The 21,297-nt window shown below is 35.9% G+C and overlaps 1 protein-coding gene across 5 annotated transcripts in view; it reads right to left on the bottom strand.

The window, feature by feature from the left end:
- Positions 1-21,297, bottom strand: part of USP47 (ubiquitin specific peptidase 47) — a 42,092-nt gene that overhangs the window by 5,888 nt on the left and 14,907 nt on the right. For 4 of the 5 annotated variants that reach the window (XR_004841591.1, XM_035891258.1, XM_035891260.1 and 1 more), the window contains 16 exons: positions 19,988-20,083; positions 19,743-19,895; positions 18,223-18,390; positions 16,576-16,707; positions 15,812-15,888; positions 15,442-15,497; positions 11,863-11,975; positions 10,885-10,989; positions 9,700-9,907; positions 9,157-9,272; positions 8,018-8,137; positions 5,945-6,722; positions 3,994-4,169; positions 3,727-3,807; positions 2,542-2,657; positions 1,045-1,163 (listed from right to left, as the gene is read on the bottom strand). Coding sequence is in view for 4 of the 5 variants with exons in the window: in XM_035891258.1 (XP_035747151.1) it covers positions 1,045-1,163; positions 2,542-2,657; positions 3,727-3,807; positions 3,994-4,169; positions 5,945-6,722; positions 8,018-8,137; positions 9,157-9,272; positions 9,700-9,907; positions 10,885-10,989; positions 11,863-11,975; positions 15,442-15,497; positions 15,812-15,888; positions 16,576-16,707; positions 18,223-18,390; positions 19,743-19,895; positions 19,988-20,083 (2,614 nt within the window). In the remaining variant the exon portion in view is untranslated. The remainder of the gene's footprint in view (positions 1-1,044; positions 1,164-2,541; positions 2,658-3,726; positions 3,808-3,993; positions 4,170-5,944; positions 6,723-8,017; positions 8,138-9,156; positions 9,273-9,699; positions 9,908-10,884; positions 10,990-11,862; positions 11,976-15,441; positions 15,498-15,811; positions 15,889-16,575; positions 16,708-18,222; positions 18,391-19,742; positions 19,896-19,987; positions 20,084-21,297) is intronic. The other variant, XM_035891257.1, reaches the window with a different exon arrangement.

Here is a 21,297-nt window from a genome sequence, read left to right as displayed (position 1 = left end):
GAAGGCCTTACAGGCCCTGATCTGACACACACTCTTCCAACAACCTCCGTGGCAGCAGCGGGTACATGAGTGACACATATGTCTATAGGAAGCAACAGGGCTCCTGAACCTCCCATGTTATTTTCAAATTTTTGTACTTGCATTGGTACAATTTTCTTAAAATTAAAAACACCAGGATTGAACACAGCTGCCAAAATACTGGAGCAGCAGCTAAATGAGACTTCTTAAGCCAGGTATGCTTGTGAAGAAAGTTCCCAAATGAATGGAATTCACATTCTTCATCTATCCATTAATAGAAATATCTGTTAACCTAGAAGAAAACCAACATGGCCTACTCCCCCCCCACCCCCCCCTTAAATGATGCTTTTGCATTCAGAATCCAAATTTTAAGTGTATATGCAAAGGATAGCTTAAGAAATGCCATGTTTTTAAAGATATTCAAGCAGAATTTAAGAAGCAACCTGCTCTCTAATGTTTGATCCAAAGTTGTTTTGATGACCAAGGTCTGTTAAAAAAGTTAGCACTTCATGACAGATGAGTGGTTTTTTTACCCCTGTCCAAAAAAATACTAAATGACTGAACAGCTGTGCTGACTTTAAAACCAAATACACACACACATATATTTCAGCTAATTACAAACATCACCAATACTAGTCCAAAAATTAAATACAAATAAAAGTCTACTATATAGGTATTCCTATGTTTTTTATGTACAATGAAGACATACACATGAAGAAAACCTTCCTACAGCAGTACAGTATGTCCAAAAGTTTCCAATAAACCTACAAAACAGTACTGCTTTTAGAACTTTAGACATCGCAGCCACAGGAAATCTGCACTTGCACAATCCTGCCCCAGCTTTGTGCAGAGCTTTTATTATTTTTAATTGGTTTTGCTTCTGTTTTTTTCTGATAAAATGCTATTAAAACTTCAGTAATAGTCTTTAAAAAAGGCAAAAAGCAAAGTACTTTTTCCAATGTTGTCTAAAGAAAAAAAAAATCTCTAACATCATCTTTACTTTCTCTTGACGCTATATCATATTACCATCAAGTATTTCTAAGAACACCTCCCAGTTGCTTGAAATATTGATATCTTCTTCATAGATATGATAATCCAGAAACACAGTGCCTGGGTTCTTCCAGGTTTTCTTTCGTAGGCGAAACCTGAAAGCATATCAGGACAAAAACACTTGAGTTTTTGCCTACTCATAAACACCACTGCCAGAGATGAAAACCAAATAGTTTCTGACAAAACTGAAATACAACTAATTTATGTAAGATTTGGGTTGGTTTATCAGGAATGAGTTTAGCATTCTGAAACAGCAAGGTATCACTACTGGCTCTTAGTACTGCATCATTCATGAACACAAGGAAAACAAGCCTGTGTTGCGCTTGTTTAGTGCAAGAAATGTGTGGGGATCTAGAGGAAGAAAACAAGTTTCCTGTTTAGGATAAGAACACAGAATATTCCCAAAGACTTCTGACAATTTTGCTGCTCCTCTTTTTTTCCCCCCCCCCCTTTTATTTTTTGAGGGGAAAGTGGGGAAGAAGGGTAGAGGTGGAGGATTAGAGGAGGATTGGTGTCTGATTTATGTACTTAGTTCTACTCCATCTACTCCAAGTGACAATATAAAAGTATAAGCTTTAATTTAGATATGGAGATAGACAGAGGTATAAACAACTAAAATGAGATTAAACACGAGGACAAAACTTCAATTGCAATGGTTTCTCCACACACAAAAGCAGACAAATTTTGTGATGTGACCCATAATTGTGAGGCACTAGAGAACATAATCCAAGCATGGCAATAAAAAAGATCCTTTCGCCCAGTCATAGGGAGGAAAGGAAAAAAAAACCTGGTCCAAATCTAGATTTCTACTCCTTTTCCCAACAGGAAAGGGCCAACACTTGTCTGCAGATGTTTTGCTCCAGCCTGATTTTAGGCATGTCAAGGTTCCACCAGCTTGCTTACCACATCTTACAGGTTTTTTTTCATTCCAGTGAACACAGAGTGTCAGCTCTTCCACAGCACAGACCACATCACTTGTAACTGACCGTAGAGACTATGTGGAATCAAGGCCCCAGAGCGAGTTCAGCCTTGATGAGGTAACCAATTATGGGTAAAAGGCAGCCAGTGGTGCTGGGTCAGTGCCATACACACACTCTGTGATAATGCACGAGGCAGTTTGCTAGTTTGCTGCAGTGATCTCTGCTGAGCCTCTATCTAGAGAGAAGGTGGCTTTTTTGTGAACTGATTTACTTAATGCTCTCCTTTCTGAAGAAAATCATCCTTAGAGAGAATAAAACTTCTTAGATCTAAACCCACAGACATGTTGCACACAGGCAATTCTATGTAAATATTATTCCCTATATCATTCTACATGAGATGAAAGCCAAGAATTGCTGAAGTGATGTTTGTATTCACAATCCAATTCAACTTATTTCTGCTCCTTTCATAACTTCCTTTCTCCACAACAGAAAACCACCCACATTTTAGAGTAATATTTAGTCATGCAACTTCAACGGATTGCAGTCTCTTTACCTGTCAATTGTCAAGTCTAGGCCACATTGTTCTCGAAGCTGAGGAAGCAGCTCCTCTTTTGACTGTCGGACAGTCATTCCTTTAGCAAAAACTGCATCTAGAAGAAACTTGCATGGCTGTGAACATAAATAAAAAGTGATTAAAGACAGATGTTTTGAACAGAAAAAAGTAGATTTGCCTCCTGTTCATATTTTGTGACCAGTCTCCATCCATCTAGCAAAATGACCACTAGAACGATTTTCATGAACAAGGTAGGCAATGAATTAAAATTCGGTTTAACTACTTTGTGTAGCAGCAGCCCTTTGACAGGTCCTTCAAACACTCTGAACACACACCACTGCAGGAGTAGTGTCTTGTGTCTGTATTACTATTTGCTACCATTATATTAACATTCTAAACAATCTGACAGGAGCTTTTAAATTAAATAAGCCATATGATAATAGAAAATGCCACTTTCTTGGTTTTCATTGGTCAGACAGACCAGAACTCCATGACTGGAAGTTACTTTTAAATTTATCTTATTCCCTGCTTTCTCAGTTCAGATTCAGTCTCTCCTGGTTATCCATTATTAATATGTATTCTGCAGTTTGGTCCAAAAAATAAAACCAGAAATTAAGGTGCACGCAAAATCAACTTTTAAAGATGGCAATCTACATAATGAAATCACTTTTATACTTTTCACATTCCAAAAGATGTAATAAGCAAGTGAGCTGAGTTATTGCAAGAGAGGCATTTTGTTTCAGGCTTGTCTTCTGCAGAGAGGATGATTATCCAAGCTAATCATTCCGATAAGCACCGTCTGTACTGCATGAATGCAACAAATCATATCAATACAACATTACTGAAAACCGCAACCATAAGCAAAACCAGTTTCTTACTGGGAAAGAATTCTACATAACTTTCATATATTTAAGGGAAACAAATAATTATTTTCATTTGCCCTCCATCTACACTGCAGAAATAGAGACACTTAAGAGAGATACTGTAGATCACATTCCAATTGTAAACTTGGAACAGCATAAACACAAATAATCTCAAGTTCCCTTTCTAAATCCAGGAGAACTTGTAGGAAAATGCAGAGAAAAGAGGGACTTTCTTTTTCCCCCCAATATTTCGGAGAAAAACCTTGGTCAGGGCAATTATTAGTATTTTCATAAGTCAATCTTAAAATACTCAACACCTTACCTCTGGCTCATTTACCAAAAGTTGATAGACTTTGACTCTGTATTCACCCTTCTTAAGGGCCCTTCCGAGTCTAATAGTTATCTAGAAGGCAAAAGGAGTATCCATTAGAATTGATATCAAAATCAAAATTACCTTTTGTAACACACTGCCAAGACCAATGTAATGACTTCACCCCACAAGTTAACAAAAAGTTGTAAGTTATGTTCTTAAGTTTGTCTATATTGCACCAATATATTTTTTAATGATTCAAAATAACTTCTGAATAACCTTATTGTCATCAGAAAATGATGAAAGTGTCTCATTCAGCCGAACGCTCTCAAACTCTTGATTGCTGGCATAGACTCTAAAGACTTTGAAGTGAGAAGATGGAACTCCAACAAAAGGCTCCAAGTGTTGCTTGAAAGCAGACAGTGTAATTCTTTTATCAACATGCACCATCAGCCCTAAGCAAAAATAAAGATAAAAATGGCATGAAACATCGCACTACCAAAAAAAGCACTCTAGTGTATTATTTCCATACATTCACAGTTATCACTTGCAGCAAAACAGTACTGAGAAGTCAGAATTATAGTTAATGTCCACAATTTACATTTTATCTGAGGGTGTTACTGTAACCTTTAAGAACTTTGCTGTATTTTAAGTGTTTATGGGTAGATACTCCTGGAAGACATAGCAGTTCCAAACTGCCTTATTTTGCAATCAGTGAAGCAGTGGAGCAAAGCAGTGTTTTCTCCATTCGGTAAGACAACAAATAGAGAGAATCAGAGGGAGTGTTTGCAGATAATCCTCCTAACAGGTTTCCCCTGCTTCACAGTAGAGACAGAAGTGCTTCTGAGTTGGGGCTGGCCAGGCACAAGCCACCAAACCTTTTTTCTTCTCCTGGCTTTCACAATTAAAAGTTTGGTTAACTACATGTTCTGGAAGGCTGCAGGATATCACAAGGTAAACTCATGTCTAGATTAGACTAGGGACTTTTTAATGGAACAATTTTGTAATTAAGGAACAGCCACTGTAGTAATGTGAAATCCTGGAAATTAAAGTATATAGTCTATCTTTAGAAACTGTGTTTCTTAATGTATGCAATTTGGACAACACTACAAACTACAGTATGATTGTGTCATGACTCATTAGAATTAAAAAATTGCTATTCTGAACAAAGACATTATTTGAATTATAAATCCATTCATATTGCCATACTAAAAATATGTAAAAGCTTTCCCCTCAGGATAATCATTTATACAGCATACTATGAAAGTGTCAAAATTACTGTAAACAAGTAATTCTTGCATCCAACTAGTCCAACTACCAAAAAAAAAGGAAAAATTAAAGTAGTTCAAGATTAGCCCCAAGGAAAGACCCTCCCAGGCTAAAGGAGTAATTTTATTAAAACTTTAATAGCTGCAATTAGATTTCTCTGTCATTTTAAAAAAGAAAATTTCATTCACAAAAAAAATGTCAGCAAAAAAAGAGTTTACTCTCTATCTATTATTATTACATCAGGATTTTGGAATTGACAGAAAAACCTTTGCCTTTCCAAATATTTATCTTACATCCTTCTAGTCTTTAATTATTCTACTGTTAGTTATAAGACATACACAGGTACTGAGCATTGTTTAAATTATTTATCTTTATAACAATTAATGTACTACTTAGGCTCTTACACTGAACTTGTTCAAACATTTTTGTCAGCCACATACTTCATTGCAGCTACTGTACTTCAGTCAGTGACAAGCAACAGTCTATTGAATTAAACAATCAATATCAAATACAGTTGAATTTTCTTTACAGCCAAATGACTAGGATTTTTCAGGTTTGTCAACAGAATTATTGCTCTGTAAACTACAGTAAATAACTGCATTCTGAAACAGGTACATCATCATCATCATCACATGCAACTATTTTCCTTTCACTGGAAGACAACTCAGCTTGTTCTCTAGAAAACACTTTCAATATAAATAGATGTATCAGAGGTAGCTTTTCATTTTCTTAAAAGCAAAAAAGCAGACACTGTTCAAATATGTAATCACTTACTGCAAGATCAAAATTAGGCTAGATTTTTGCTGAACATGACACCATGTCCCATCTTTGCACTTTCATTAGCTTTAATTTGACATATAACCAAGTTTTTCAATACTGTCATTAGACTTACTAACACAGTATGAATTAAGTAGTAATAAAAGCTGGATTATTTTAAGACACTTAAAAAAAGAATACATACATTTTTGCCCTTCTCCTGAACCTTCATCTGCAGTGTAAGGTTCTGACTTAAAGTACATATATTGTGCTTCTCCTCTGCTCTTGCCACTTTCATCGTACTCGCTATCTGTCCCAGAATCTTCTTCTGCTGTGTCCCAGGTTTCTTTCTTCCCCTGATTTGCTTTTGATCGCCTACTACTTGTGATACCATGAGAATCAAGTCCGTTAGCCAAGGGAAGTGGGGCATTGTCCACGTTGCATAAAGTATCACTGCTATGACTGGAGCTGAGGATGTCACTGTCCACTGAACTTGTACTCCTGTCGTTATTTACATCTGAATCTGACCGTTCCTCAGACTGGAGATTTTCTGGATCGGAAATCTGAATTTGGTTTTCAAGTTCTCTGTTTTCTGCTGATGTTGAAGAGTCTATTTCATTTAAAGGTGATTCAATGTTTTCAAAATCACTGGCTTCTGTGCTTTTGCTGCTATCGCCATTGTCTCCCTCCTGCTGCTGCTGCAGGGACAAGCTTTTAAGCTTCTCAGTGCTTTCTTCCAGAATTGCCTCTACAGATTTCATATTACCTACAGGTCCTTTTACTCTTTCACAGGCTTCATCCAAGTTGCCTGAATCTCCACTAGACTTCTGATAAACTGCTCGTCTAAATTGAGATCCAGGTGATTGCTCTGGTAATGAAACATATAGTCTGATTGTATTTGCATGGCGATCCAAAAGTTTCCATAAATGAGAATCCGTATATGCCACATGACGATCTAAAGACTCTGAGCTTTCAATAAATACCTGAACATAAACCAACAGTGTTTTATCATGTAGTGTTATTTTAAATAAAAGTAAAAGCAGTAACAGCAAACAGATAGGACTGAGCACACATTAGAAACTGTATCACTAAAACATCACCTTTTATAAAAAAAATAGAATACATGTTTAGAAAGAGACAGACTAAGGAATCTGTAGTTCAATAATGATTTTGTTTTTTCCTTATTTTCATAATCATGTTAAGATTGGAGTGAAATGTAACCAGACTGCAGTAAACACTTTCATGTTCAGAAGTGTATTTATGTATCACTTCATGTGCGACCTTCACCTGTACACTAACACTAGTTATGGTAGCAATGAGCCCCACAACTACAGCTGGCAGTCTTTATTTTCTACTATAATATCATAAACAAGAAATCTTTAAATGTATATATGGGTAAGCAGCAGTGCAAACTGGAACACAAAGGAACGAATTTCTCTTTTCCCTCTGTCAAAGGCCACTGTGTTGTAGTCACAATCTGCAATGCAAAAGGGCTTGAAGTAACTGAATAACAAGTCAATGCCATTGTTTTGCTCAGCTATAAGCCTTAGAAGCCTTTGCTAATCTTTCTTCACTGAGGGTAGTGTGTTCCTGAGCTTAAATTTCAGAGACAGAGGATGTCCAAAATGTGCTAAAATATGTGCTATTACTACTGCAGTAAAAAGGGCAATGCTACAGATGTCATTAAACTTATTTAGTACTAGGTTACTCTTTTTCTGAATGCATTACACAACTATTATTGGAAACAATTTATTAGAATTATTTTTGGAAAAACAATATAAATTTGGCTAGGGGGAATTTGCATCGTAAAGATTGCTGAATCTAAGACAAAACCCCACCAAAACCTTGCTCTTAGTTTTGACATTTGTTACTGAAGAACTTTAATACTGAGAGCAGACACAGCTGTTGAAAAGGTTTAGAAAACAAATTAGGCAGGTTTCATAGTAATAGGCCAGCCTTCACTCCCTAAGAAGGGTTGACTCTTAAAAATCTTCATCGTAAGGTTGTTAACTTCACCATCATTTGAACCATTAAGTATCAACCAGATGTCCCATTCTGAATCTGCTCTACCTTGTTATACACACTTGGTTTCATTTGTAGCCTATAGTATTCATCAGTATCACAATATTTGCTACGTAAAAAAGCCCCACAGAGTACATAGTGAAATACCTGACGGTCATCCATTACAAATTCCATACAGATATCCATACCTTTTAACAATGCAACAGTCAAGTCTACAAATACATGAAACAAACAATTTAAAAACCAGAGCATGTACCTTGTTGCTTCTAAAAAAGCCTTCAGCTTTCAGTGTTTTGCTGGAAACGTTCAGAAGACGCAAGTCATTGTAGCAGCGTTCTAATACTACCCGCATTGTTTCAGCAGGCAGATGTGTAGCCTAAAATAAGACATTGACAGTAAGGTAACATGCACATTATACATAATTCAAATACTGGAACAAGTGTTGCATTTTTTAAGATTATTCAGAGGGAAAAGGAGAAGGTTTGTTTATTTACTTATAAATGGCAGAAGACAACATTTGGGAAAAGCTTCCAAACCTGTTCAGTCCCAGTTCTTTCCCCCCATCCTTCAATATGTAGCAAACATTACTTTTTCCAAAAGGTCAGTAGACTAAAATGGCTTGGCTTTGCAGAGAACCAGCAAATTGTTAATGACCAGTAATAGAAGGAATTTGTCTTATTATTTTAGGGCATGAACCAACTGAAAATTAAAACCTACTCTCAAGCACCAGGTTTTGCACACTGTTCACTTAATTCTTAATTATTCACAACAAATATTATGAAGTTATACCAACCACTGATCTATTTTACAAAGTGACTGAGTAAAATGTCTGTCTTCCAGTTCAGTGGAAGCAGTAACATTCCATAGTTTAAGACCATGGAAAAATCAATCTGCATCTTAATAACAAGTGGCTGCTGGGATGAAAAGGAGGGTTTGCAGGGAGAACATGGACAGCTTAGGATGTTCATTTCAATTACTGAAGCCAATGGGGAAAGTTACATGTTGGTTCAGTTATATGGTAACAGTTCACTAGTTCTGACACTGACGGGTACTCAGTGCAGTGGTTCAAGTTACTAACCCAAAAGAACATGCAGCCAACTCTTCAGCTTCCCCAGAAAACTTACTATTTAGCAAGCAATATGGCCAGACAGTGGCTAAGCTTCTGCAAAAGCCAGGGTAGAACCTGGATGGAGGCAAGAAGGAGATGGCTGCTTTTGGCAGCAGTGAACCGATAGGCAAGCTCAACTGTAAAAACTAAGCTAATCCCTACTGGACACGATGCAGTACAAACTGCAAAAGATGTAGGCTTTCATTTTAGGTATTGAAATTATGACACATTTTTACAGTCAGAACAAATTAAAACTGTAATACAAGTCCCTAACAACTGTAAATTACCTTTGAAATTAGCTGTTTAAATTCTGAAACTGTTTGATTCAAATAAGCTCGTACACTTATTGGAGGAGCAACAGATTCAGTCTTCAGGTCAACTACATGAACCTTTACCATGACCTCTGTAGGGAAGAGAAAAAAGAAAACAAACCTACATATACAAGAGAATTCAACAGGCAAAGAAAACACACATATGCTTATCTGACGTACTCATTAAGGGGTTACATTAAATACATATAAACAATAACAAATTTGAAGAGCAGTGCAATTTCAGAATTTCATTTTCAGATCAATTTTAATGCCAGAGCCAAAAATGTTCCACAGTTAAGACAAATTTTAGTATACTTTAGAACTGCTTCAATTATAAACAAGGTGGCAACACAGCACAGTATGTAGTTCTGAGTACTGACTCCATAAAATTTAGTACAACGAAGTTTTTCTTCTTTCACACATCATAATGAAAGTTCTGTTTTACAAGTTTTATTTTCACGCCATCACGCAATACATGATTTCAGTCTATCTTTGCCTCTATGTAATTACATGTCTTACCACCAGGTTTATAGCACTGGAAAATTTGGTCAGGTCTTCTCGTTTCCAACAGTAAGTCAAACATGTACGTTGATTTGACACCTCCAAGTAATAAACCCATTGGTGTATCCTCTTCTCCTTCATAAGATCGTTCCAAGTAGTCATGAAACTCATCATATTTGACAAGACGACAGCAATCCAAAGGAACAGCCTCTTCTAAATCCATTAGCTGAATGGAGCACACACAAAAAAAACCAACAACGCAGAACATTTACTAATTGTTTGTGAGTTTAGTTTTTCCCTTGTAAGCAAGAAATATCTCAGTACATGCACATCCAGGAATCCTTTCAATTCACAAATTTCAAATTTGATTTTAGAAAAAGCATAGGCATACATCATACAATATATATACGTTTTCAAAATCAAAGGAGAAACCTGTGTCAAAATGCAGAGAAGAGGGAAGTTTGATAAATACGTCTAGAAGCACATGAAGACACATCCCAGAAGCATATGCAGAGGAATACATTGCCTATCAGTTATACCAAACAGCATCTTAAAGGCCTGAAGAAGTCCTATCCACTAATTATCTTCCATGCATCTCAAGTTGTTAACATTTTCCAAATCTGCAACAGCCTTGCTGGTACTGTCCCAGCCAGAGACACATATGGCAAGAACCAAAGAGTACAAGCAGGCAAGCAAGAATAAATATCTCCAACTTCCACCTGTTTTTAGAAGCCAAAGATCAACAGATGCTTTGGTGCCCACTGATATTACTGTATTTGCTATGCAGGAAGTTTCTTGAAAGAATTCTCTTACTACATAGCTAATACAACATTTTTACTGCAGTACAAATACAAGCATTGAGAATTCTTTTAACTTACTGAGGCTATGGTAAGTCTAACAGCAGCTCTCACTGTCTGATTTTAAAATAAGGGTATGTAAAATCATACTGCCTTTTAGAAGGGCAGGCTATATCATTCTGATCAGAAATCATCTGATGGCTACTAACAGAAAACTCAATCAATAATCCCCAACTTGAACCGCAAAAACCCCCAAAACAACCCCCAAAAATGACCCACGACAAAAAACCCGCAACCAACCCTCCACAAACACTCCCACAGCATTAGAAATTTAAAAACTGAAGATACACAACAGCAGAAAAAAAAATTACATCTAACAAATGAACTATTGTTATGCATAGCATACCTTGTAAGCTATTTCCACAGCTTCCTTCAGTGTCCTATCCTTATGAACCTCTAATTTGTTCTCCATCATTATTTGTTTTGTAGGATGCATGCAGAACAATTTAATCTATGAAATACAAAAGGAAGAAAAATTATCACATGAAGGTATTTGCAAATACCTTTCATATTAGAGTACATTTAAATTTACAACGCTATATATATGATCTACTTCACCTATAGGGCAGTTTCCTTTCAGCTGGTTACACAACTGCAGATAGAAAACATCAAAGGCACAGCAGATAGCACTGGTGTGTATATGTGTGTATATATATATATGTACATTTATATCCTTTTGCAAGCTAGGGCATGTCACCTATAACCAGAATATCTTTAAATTGTAGGCAGCATGCAAATCCTCCCAAGCAAAACGCACATAGGAGCAATGAATGTGAAATTCTTTTTTTACATACAGTGACATATTTTGCAACCATAGAGAACATTCTAATAAAACAATCACTTCATTCATAGGTAGACCACCTGACTGTCATGCTTGTAAGTCACAGACATCATATTTTGTTTGTTACTATTGAATTTAAGGTTGGAAAAATATTCCGCTCTTTCTTCCAAATAATTATGTTAAATTTGTTCAAGAAACAACATTTCAGAAAGCAAACGGGTCACAATAGGAAAAGATTTAATTACATACTCTTCGGAATTCATTTTGCTCAAATCAAGTGATGTCAGATTAACTGCAGTTTTGTTTTGGTTATAATTCCAATTCACATGAAGACATTAACTCAACAAAATATCTCTTGTGAATACCTCTAACAGATGCCTCCACTGTGCACAGACTTCCAAAAGATGTACTATTAGTTTTAAAGAGTTAATACAAATACACTTATCACAAAAGAGTGCTTGTATCGTAGTAAAAAACTACTATTTACTCTAGAAACAGTTCTTCTATAAACGTATTGTTACTTTATTCAGCAGAAATTCTAACCTTGCAAGTGTTGCGCTCAATTTCACGTTGCCTCTTTTCTTGTTCTTCCAATTCTCTCTCTTTCTGTACCAATTGTTTAATATGCTCTGGATACTCATGTGCCTCAAGAAACTCTGTGAGTAAAAACAAAGCAATAGTTTTTATAAAAGAAAATTTTCCATGGTGGACATCATCTTCGGAATGATGGGTATATTTAATAGTTATCTTGCCTTCTTCCTCTCTCTCTCTCTTTTCCACCCAAACTTCCCACTATACCATGTCCTGTTCTCTTTTTCATTATTTAAACAAAACCGAAGTCAGCCTTTTATTCCCTCTAATTATACATCAGCAACACAAGAAAATGCTATTAGCACAAGATTAATATTCCAGTATTAGTAACAGAAGCTTTGCTGTTGTAAAGAAATACACTGAGACTGGTGACCACACTTGAGCTTGTTTTTACAATAAAGGTAAATTCTCTTCTAGAAAGTAAATTGGCTGATAACAGAAGTTACAAGGTATCGTTTATATTGTGGTAAAATAAGTATTGCACTTAATACAGATTAGCGTACTTAATGATATTTTGTTTCATAAGAAACAAAACCAGAACATGCAATACTTCATCAAGTTTTAAAACCATCAGCTTTTGCAAATACAGTTGTCTCGCAATCCTGATGCCACCCCTATCGCAAGGAATTGGGCACAATTTTTCAGGTTTAAAAATGGGTTTGGCATGTTCAAGAAATCTGAATAGCAGATTCCATTGCTTTATTTACTTGTCGAGGAACTAACAATCATAGCACTCACAGGAAAATCTATTTCCAAAGACAGCTCTTGACCCAAAGACTTTCTTTATGGCTGCTGTTTGTTTTTAAGCTTCGTATAATTTACAATCCCTTCTTGTTCAGAATGAATAATATTGTTTCAATGATTCAAATGTTGAAACAGTATTATTTTTGTTGCTTTTAAGACTTACTATTTTATCAATTTGTTGATAAAAGGCTTTGTTTTAACAGCATCCTTCTTGTGTTGAAGCCACTTCAAAAACTATAGAGCATCTACTTCAGATAGTTACTTTAAAACCAAATAATGTATTCTTATAACTGCACTGTCCCCTGTATCATGAATTCTCCAAAACAGAAGCGAGCAAAATTGATTTTGTAAGATACTTAGGTTTTCCCCTCCCAACTTCCTCAAAGAAAATACCATTGTTCGTCTTCATTGAGGAAATAGTAGAAAAGTAGAAGAAAAAAAGTAGAAAAAAGTAGAAAAGTAGAAAATAATAACATGTCTGAAAGTACTCTATGTGTGATGAAATAGATTGCTGCTAAAATTAAACATGGTTTGTGTTTATTGGGTTGTTGAAATGAGATTACAAATTTGCTCCAAGTATCATAAACCACTTTTTCAAATATACTGATATAGAAGTAGTTGCAAGTCTACTTTAATTTTAGGTGGTTTTTTTTTTTTTTTTTTTTTATAAAATTTATAGTATAAGCTTAGGATTTTTTTAGTTTGTAGTCCAAAAAACACCAATTGCAGTGTTTTGTCCATCCTTGCACTGCCAATTTCTTTCCTTATTTTTGCTAACAGTCAATGACAGTTTCTCATGGTGGAATTCAGAATTTTTACCCCAAAAGAAGCAGTTAAAGGAAGCAGATTAACTTAGGAGGGAGGTGAGTGGTTTTTACAGATTTAGCAGAAGATAAACAAATTGTTATTTTCAAAGGTCTTTTACTCCCTCCTCCACTGGAGGCATTACAGGCTGGTGTGTTACACTCTCAAGCATACAAGTCTTTTCCACACTTGCATGCTCTTCAAAACCACTAAGCATGCCCCAAAGAGACCTACCTACACAATGTGAGGTGTCAAAGGTTTCAATTGTGAGATTCTCCCCTATTAAATAATGTGTAATTTCAGTTTACCAATTAAGAATTAAAAAATCCTGCTATCAAAATAGTCTACCTACAAAGCATGATTTTAAGACCTCTTGAGCATTTAATGAAAAAGAAAAAAAAGAAAAAGAGGAATGCAGGGGTATTAGAGGTATTTTACCTGCCTTTGAAAGTTACTGTGGCTTCACATCTGCTCAAGCTACTAGGAAAAATTACTCACTGACAGGATTTTTTTGTGCTTATCAGGTTATTAAAAGTTCTAGCAACTGAACTATATACACCTCAAAAACTTAGAACAGTCTACACACAGCCTACCTTCAGCCAACAAATTTCCCTTTTTAAGGGCAGACTATTGAATTTTTCCTTTAAGAAAAAATAAACACAGCTTTGATACTGCAACCAAGTGAATCTTTGGCTTGATTCAGCCAGTTAGAATATTAACAAAATACTTGATTCTTACAGGTACACTGCTGATGAGCCACTGCTCTTCTGGTATCCTTTTGACAGCTGTGCTTCTAACAAGGGATTAACAAGAAGAAGAAAACAGCAAACTAACACTCTTCCTTCTATTTTGATGTTAGTTAAAAAAAGGTCTATTGAACTTCCATTTACTATTGCATCATTCTGGTGTGCTCAGATTTGAAATTAGAAACATTAGTGTTTTCAAGCAAATAATACAGTATTATTACAGTAGGGCCAGCTGTGACAGGACAAGGGGTAATGGCTTTAAACTAAACCAGGGTAGGTTTAGACTGGATATAAGGAAGAAATTCTTCACAATGAGGGTGGTGAAACACTGGAACAGGTTGCCCAAAGAGGTAGTGGAGGCCCCATCCCTGGAAACATTCGAGACCAGGTTGGATTCAAGACCAGGTTGGACGGGGCTCTGAGCAACCTGATCTAGTTAGCGGTGTCCCTGCTCACTGCAGGGGGGTTGGGCTTGATGACCTCTAGGGGTCCCTTCCAACCCCAAACATTCTATGATTAAAAAACATACAAGAAGAGAAATCCTGGAAGTTTACAATTATTAGTAATTTGAACAGTCTAAGAGCCTACGAAATTAGCCAATATTTGAAAGAAGCCTTGAACCAGACGTTCCTTTTTTGAATCCAAATAGAAACTTCATTTTGCACTGTGACATATCTCAAAGATCAATCAACCTGTCAGCTATCACATGGGGACAGGCATACACTAAGCCTTGGTGAACTAAATCAAATATGAGGGGAATAAAAGACTGAAATCCAAGATTTGTTTCTGACTACATAACTTACAGTATATTGTCTCACCTCCTAACTGAAACACAAATAATAAGGGCTGGTTATACAGTGTAAGACTTTGTCATTATGAGGTTCTGACATACTCGTTCTTAAGTGAATAATTTTTTCATTCCACTATCAACTGTGACACTAATAGAGCATTACATTATACTTCATTCAGTGTCGACTAGTGTATCTGTTCCCCATTTCCATTATATCCAAAATACTAAAAAATTAGAAAATTTTATTTTGTGATGACCTCCTAATGATCCATAAAGGTTTACTATAAGAAGAGTAATGAAAAGCTATAAAAGAAGGCTTCCTATAGGAAAATTACATTAGCTTACCCTAAAAATACTATTACCACCATCCTCAAAAATTAGGACTCAACACATGTAAAACATCTCCTTATTCCACAACAGAATCTTACTAGTTAACAAGATACCTACTTGCATTTCTTGTCGGATCCTTCAGTCTATATATCAGCATGTATGCATTTGTGGAGCTGGTGGAGAAACAAATAGTTATCTGAATTTATCAGACAGGAAGACAATATTGACTTCAAAAGTCATCTTGTTTTTTTCCAGTAAGGAGCTATGTCACACGTATCTTAACAATACACTAACCAGAAACAATTTAAAAAAATAATTATCACATTGTTTTAGTCATCTAAACCAGCAGTTAGGATAGTTTTTGCAACTATTTGAAGCATCTATTATTAATTTTCAGCTACCATGTTAAAGCACATGCATCTTGGCCATTCATTTGTCTACACTAAAACACCACCAGAAATAAAAGTAATATTGCAGTACTACTAACCTAGCAAAAGCACTGGAATAATAGCCTCTGCTTCCGGAAGATCCACCGTATGTTTTCTTAATATCATCCTGAGTTATCTAACAGAAAAACAATACAATGATTATTTGAGAAACTTGCACTAATTGAGATGCATTTACTCTCATCAGGAAAAATGGCACTACATAATTAACACACAATATTAAACGTTCTAATTTAAAAAAAACAAAACACTTTTCTGCTTATTTGCTGACTGCAAAAAAAAAAAATCTGTTTCAAAGTGATCTGCCTCTTCATTTTACAATGAATGCAAACTTCTTTTTTAAGTAGGAACGGCTTAGGAAAACATTATCCATGTTCTTGATTGCAATAACGTTTATAGAGACATGTAACACCTGAAATGCATCAGCAGGACAGGTTGTAATAGATCTATAAATACAGTTCTCCAAGCAAGAAGTATTCTTCACATGTAAAGGAGGCAAAATTCTAAATCCACCCTGGTCTGTACATGAATAAAGGCTTCTTTATGAACTACCCGCCTTTCACCATCAAGAAGAAACACTCCTCCCCCCCAGTGCACTAACCACCCCCCCAGAAATCAGTTAAGCTAATGAGTGAAACATATGAATATGGGAGGACATTAGGATGAGAAGATAAAACAAAGTAAATGCTTGAAATACCTATACATAAAAGCAACTTCATTATATTTAAGTGAAAAATCACGTGCAAAATTCAGATTTATTGGTTCATCTGTGAATACAGAGAGGTGACTAAAAATACTATTTTACCTTGCTGACATGCTGATCATTAAAGCTGTACCACTGGTCATCACTAAAAGATTTTATACAGGCATAATAATGTCCACCAGCAGCACTTCCAGAATGAACCATAACAGAAAAGAGCTCATACAGTAAAGAACTCTGTGGAGAGAAGAAAAAAGTGTCATATATATTAATAAAAGGTAATCAAATTATCGTATTAAGAAGTCTTAAAACAATTACATGAACCCAAATATATAAATAGTGGCACATTACAAAACAGATCTGTTTAACTGAAATGCATTACTACAATAGATACTGAACAAAATCAGAGCTCTGATATGCTAAACATTATACAAGAGTATGTAATAAGAGTAAAGAGGAATTTCCCCTTTCACTGGAGGGAAGAGAGAGAGGAAAGACCAAACGAACTTAAGAAAAGAACCATGGAAACATTTTTCAACTGGCTTAATGCGTTACCGTTGCCTCTTTTCTGTACAAGCTCTGAATTTGTGAGTTCTTATGCTAGATAGGTATTAAACATATCTCCACACCAGAAACAAAGTAATGACCAACTTGCCTGTAGCTACAAAGTTTAGGTTTATTTGCTGTCACCCTTCTCTTCATTCTTGAAGATTACTTTTTGCCCCTTAATGTATATTGCAAACCAGCAACACGCCATTCTGTGCTTATCAGCACTCTGCATTACTTTCTCTCACAGCACTCAAGTGTTCTGTCAAACTTTTCTTTTCATAGATGACAGGGTGGGTACTAAGGACATACCTTAAGTGTTGGGTGTACATTAGAAAATAAAACTGAACAATATTGATTCACACAAGTGTTATAAGAATTAAAGATTTTTAGATGATATAGAGGAAATGCTCTGTAAATGCTTAGCACATACTGCATCCATTGTTAAGACACCCAAACCAAAAAGCTAACAACATGGCTTGACAGCTAGTTTGCCTTGTGTTTATTCTCAGGTGACCTCCAAATCAGTTGCATGCTTTCCTTTGCTGTAGTGTCAGTTTTGGGACTTTGAATAAAAATACACGCTCCCACCCCTCACCCCCAATATCAGAATTACTTATATTTTTATCATTTACTTTCTGGTGGGTTGACCCTGGCCAGCAACTAAAGCACCAACCCAGTCAGTCACTTACTACTCCCTTTGAGTGGGATGGAGACAACCGAAAAAGCAAAGGTCAAGAAACTTGAGGTTGTAGATAATAAGTGAAGGAAGAAGAAAGAAAGAAAGAAAAAAAAAAAAAAAAAAAAAAAAAAAAGGCCGCAACCCTCCAAAGGCATTACTCACCACCTCCCACCAGCAGACCAATGCCCAGACAGTCTCTAAGCAACAGCTACTTTGGAAAGTCCGTACTTTTTACTGCTGAGCATGACATTACACAGTAGGGAATATGGCACCGAATATCCCTCTGGTCAGTTCAGGTCAACTGTCCCAGCTCTTCGAATCTCTTGCCCACCCCTAGCCCTACTCATCACAGAGGCAGAATGAGATACAGACAAAGCCTTGGTGCTGTGCAACACTGTTCAGCAAGAGTTAACACAACGGTGTGCTATCAACACTGTTAGTCACAAATCCAAAAGAGAGCACCATAGAGGCTGCTATGAAGAAAATTAACTCCATCCCAATCAGATCTATTTTTTTAAACGTACCTTTTCACTGCCAGCTTTAGAAATTCTTTCTGCTGCACTGTTGCTTTCTAGGCAGATTCCTTCATCAACTCCATCATCATTAGAAAAATCATTGCTCATCTGATCACTGTGACAACTGCCTTCATTTTCAGCTCCACTATCAGTGCAACTCTCAGTCTGAGGAGACTTCTTAAAAAATAAGACATACATACTAGTATTATACAGTATTTAAAGTTACACGGAACAAGAAATAACAATACATTTGTGAAATGAAAAAATTCCAATCCGCAAAACAATGAAACTCCTCAAAAACCTAGAGACCTCTGCAATTCAGCATCAAGAATGGACTTGTTTCTATTAGTAACCGTCTTCACCTCTTAGATCAATATTTTCTGGTCTTGTGTGCAACAATGGTAATTACCTGGCTTCATACTTTTCAAGATTGTGTCTGTTACTAGCCTATTCCATTTACCAGTTAATTCAATTAAATTAATGGCTGTCTAATATCAGACAACAAATCCTACTGTAACACGGCCCTGTTAGTCAGAACTGATTTGACTGGAAATATTTTCATACACAAAGATCTTTTTCCATTTCAACTCATTGAATAGAGTCAAGGTATTACAGCAAGACTGATTAGTGCTCTATTAGCTTAAAAGCATGCCATCAACAACAGTATGAATGCAGTTCATTTAGTATAAGTCAGTATATCCATCTCAAGTTCTATTCTCTCAGATCAATCTTTGTTCTCATTTACTTCCCCCCCCCCCAGTAACACTTTGAGAGGTATCACATTGCTTAAACGGCATGCTTCATAAACCAAAGGTTTGTAGAGTCAGAAAATCCTCTCCATACGCATATCAAAGCTGTATACCTCTTATACCACTACAAGCTAGCAGAGTGACATAATGTTTTCAGGAATGGAATTAGAGGAATAAATGTAGTCTTTAATGCAGAAGGTGCATTAAATACTTTTTGGTGAATGTACTTGCACAACATTAATTTTGGCTAAAACCAGAAGAGTTAAAAGCCAGAAGAGGATGCAAGTGAACAATAACATTTTACAAATCTCATTTCTACAGCATACACAACATTGTGAGTCAGAGGGAAGGAATTAATCATTAATGTTTTCTAGACTAACCTCAGCATTCAGAGTTTCAAAACTTCACATCACCTCTTGTGACCAAAACAGATTCAGACACAAATTTAAGAAATATGTTTCATTCTGGATTTGCAGTATAGGTAGAAGCCCTGAGACTTGTACCTTTAGATTACTCGCAAAGATACAAGAAGTCAGAAACAGCTTCTTTATGGAAGCATGGAAACCCTATAGTGATTAGAGATCATGCTTCCTTTTCAGTATAACTAAAATCCACACGGACAGATTTAAAAACTTCAAATTAAAACATTGCCATGGCTAAAAAACATTTTACATAGATGAATAGTGTTCTTAAAATGGGTTTATTAGACCGACATTTTAATTTTCTTAATGAGAAACTTCAAGAAAGTCAAAGACTTTTCTCTGAAAACAAACACTTTACCTCATCTTCAACATCAATGAAGACGCTCATGTCTAACTCCTCAGGAAAAGTCATACGATCATTGAGTTTAATTCTGTGCATAGTGGTATAATCAAAGTCAAATCTCTTCAGCTGTAACGTCAGCAGATACGGAAAATGCAAGAACCGCAGACCCTAAATGCAAAGCAAAGGCAAGATTATGTTACCATTGTCAGGACTGGTATTTACCAAAAGTAATTTGTGCAAGTGATTTGGACAGTCTTTACCTTCCTTGCATCACATTTCTTCTTACATCGTTCACAAAAATACTGATTGGGGCCATCAAGAATCTCAGGCTGAATGAAAGCATGCAGTGCTTCTTCCTAATAATAAAAAGATGTTACCTGATTTTTAAAGAATGTTTACTATGTAGATATAAATCAGAATTATAAATTTACAATGAGACTGCTTATTTAAATAGAGCTTATTTAAATTAAATCTACAACCAAAATTTGATTGACAAACTTTGATACAGACACAGATTTACAAAAATACAAAGAGAAACCAACCTTTCTATCCAGCCCAAGGTTAAACAGTCAAACCACAATTACTGCTAACTGTATTTCATTCAGCATTTGATGAATCCAAATTGCTTTGGTTTAATAAACATAAAATATAAAATTACATTTACTCCTGTTATCTTGCACATCACATTTAGGCATGTCTATTCAGTCAACTGCTGTTAAAACTAATTTTTTAACCCTGCTTTGGCCTTGTTCTCCCAGAATTTTGAGATGGTGGGTCTGCATTTCAGAAGGAGTTTTTCCCAACAGATACCATCCAATAAATACCGGGAGAGGGGAAGGTGACAGGACAAAATGTTACTCAGTTCCTCAGTGCTCTGCCTGAGGACTGCCTTAGGCCCATTCTACGAAGGAACTTGGGAAACTACATTCGAAGATATTACTATTAAGTGAAAGGTGAGAAAAGGACAGAGAGCCTACTTGAGCTTCACTCCCAAAGGAGTGAAAATCAGATATAGCCATCTCCTATAAAGACAGAACTAGCTTCCTATCATGAACCTTATGAGGCAACTGACCAATAACTGGAAACGTGTCCTCTGACAGCTGCCTAAAACTTCTGTGACTAATGCTTAAATACAGGACTTTAATGATTTCTAGTTTACTCCTCTCTACAGCAAACAATATTCAAAATACAACCAAACTGATCATTAGTCCTCCCCCTAAAATAATTTAGAACAATATTACACTTAAGTTGTATATACTTGAGACCAAATTTGTTCAAAGAAAATTCACTAAGAATACTGAGGTGAGTTCAGTGAAGAATTTCATCCAGAGATTTTTAGAAGTTAAAACCTTTAAGAGTCACCTTGCAAGCCAATAGGCTTTGGGTTTCTAAACTCAAAGTGGAACCCAGAAGCTTTCTGTTCATCTGTAGAGGTGAAAACAAATACCACTCATATATTTAGTCACTCGGTTTAAAGCAAAAATGAACAGAAACAATGCTTTAAAAATTATCATCTCTTATGAAGGAGTGCAGCTGTTGCCTGAAGTCTGAATAAGTAAGAGGGGGCTTA

The sequence above is a fragment of the Egretta garzetta genome, unplaced genomic scaffold (assembly GCF_000687185.1).
Source record: "Egretta garzetta isolate BGI_Z169 unplaced genomic scaffold, ASM68718v1 scaffold573, whole genome shotgun sequence".
Taxonomy (NCBI): Eukaryota; Metazoa; Chordata; class Aves; order Pelecaniformes; family Ardeidae; genus Egretta; species Egretta garzetta.
Note: the sequence above shows the minus strand (reverse complement) of the source record. Positions and strands in the feature narration are given on the sequence as shown.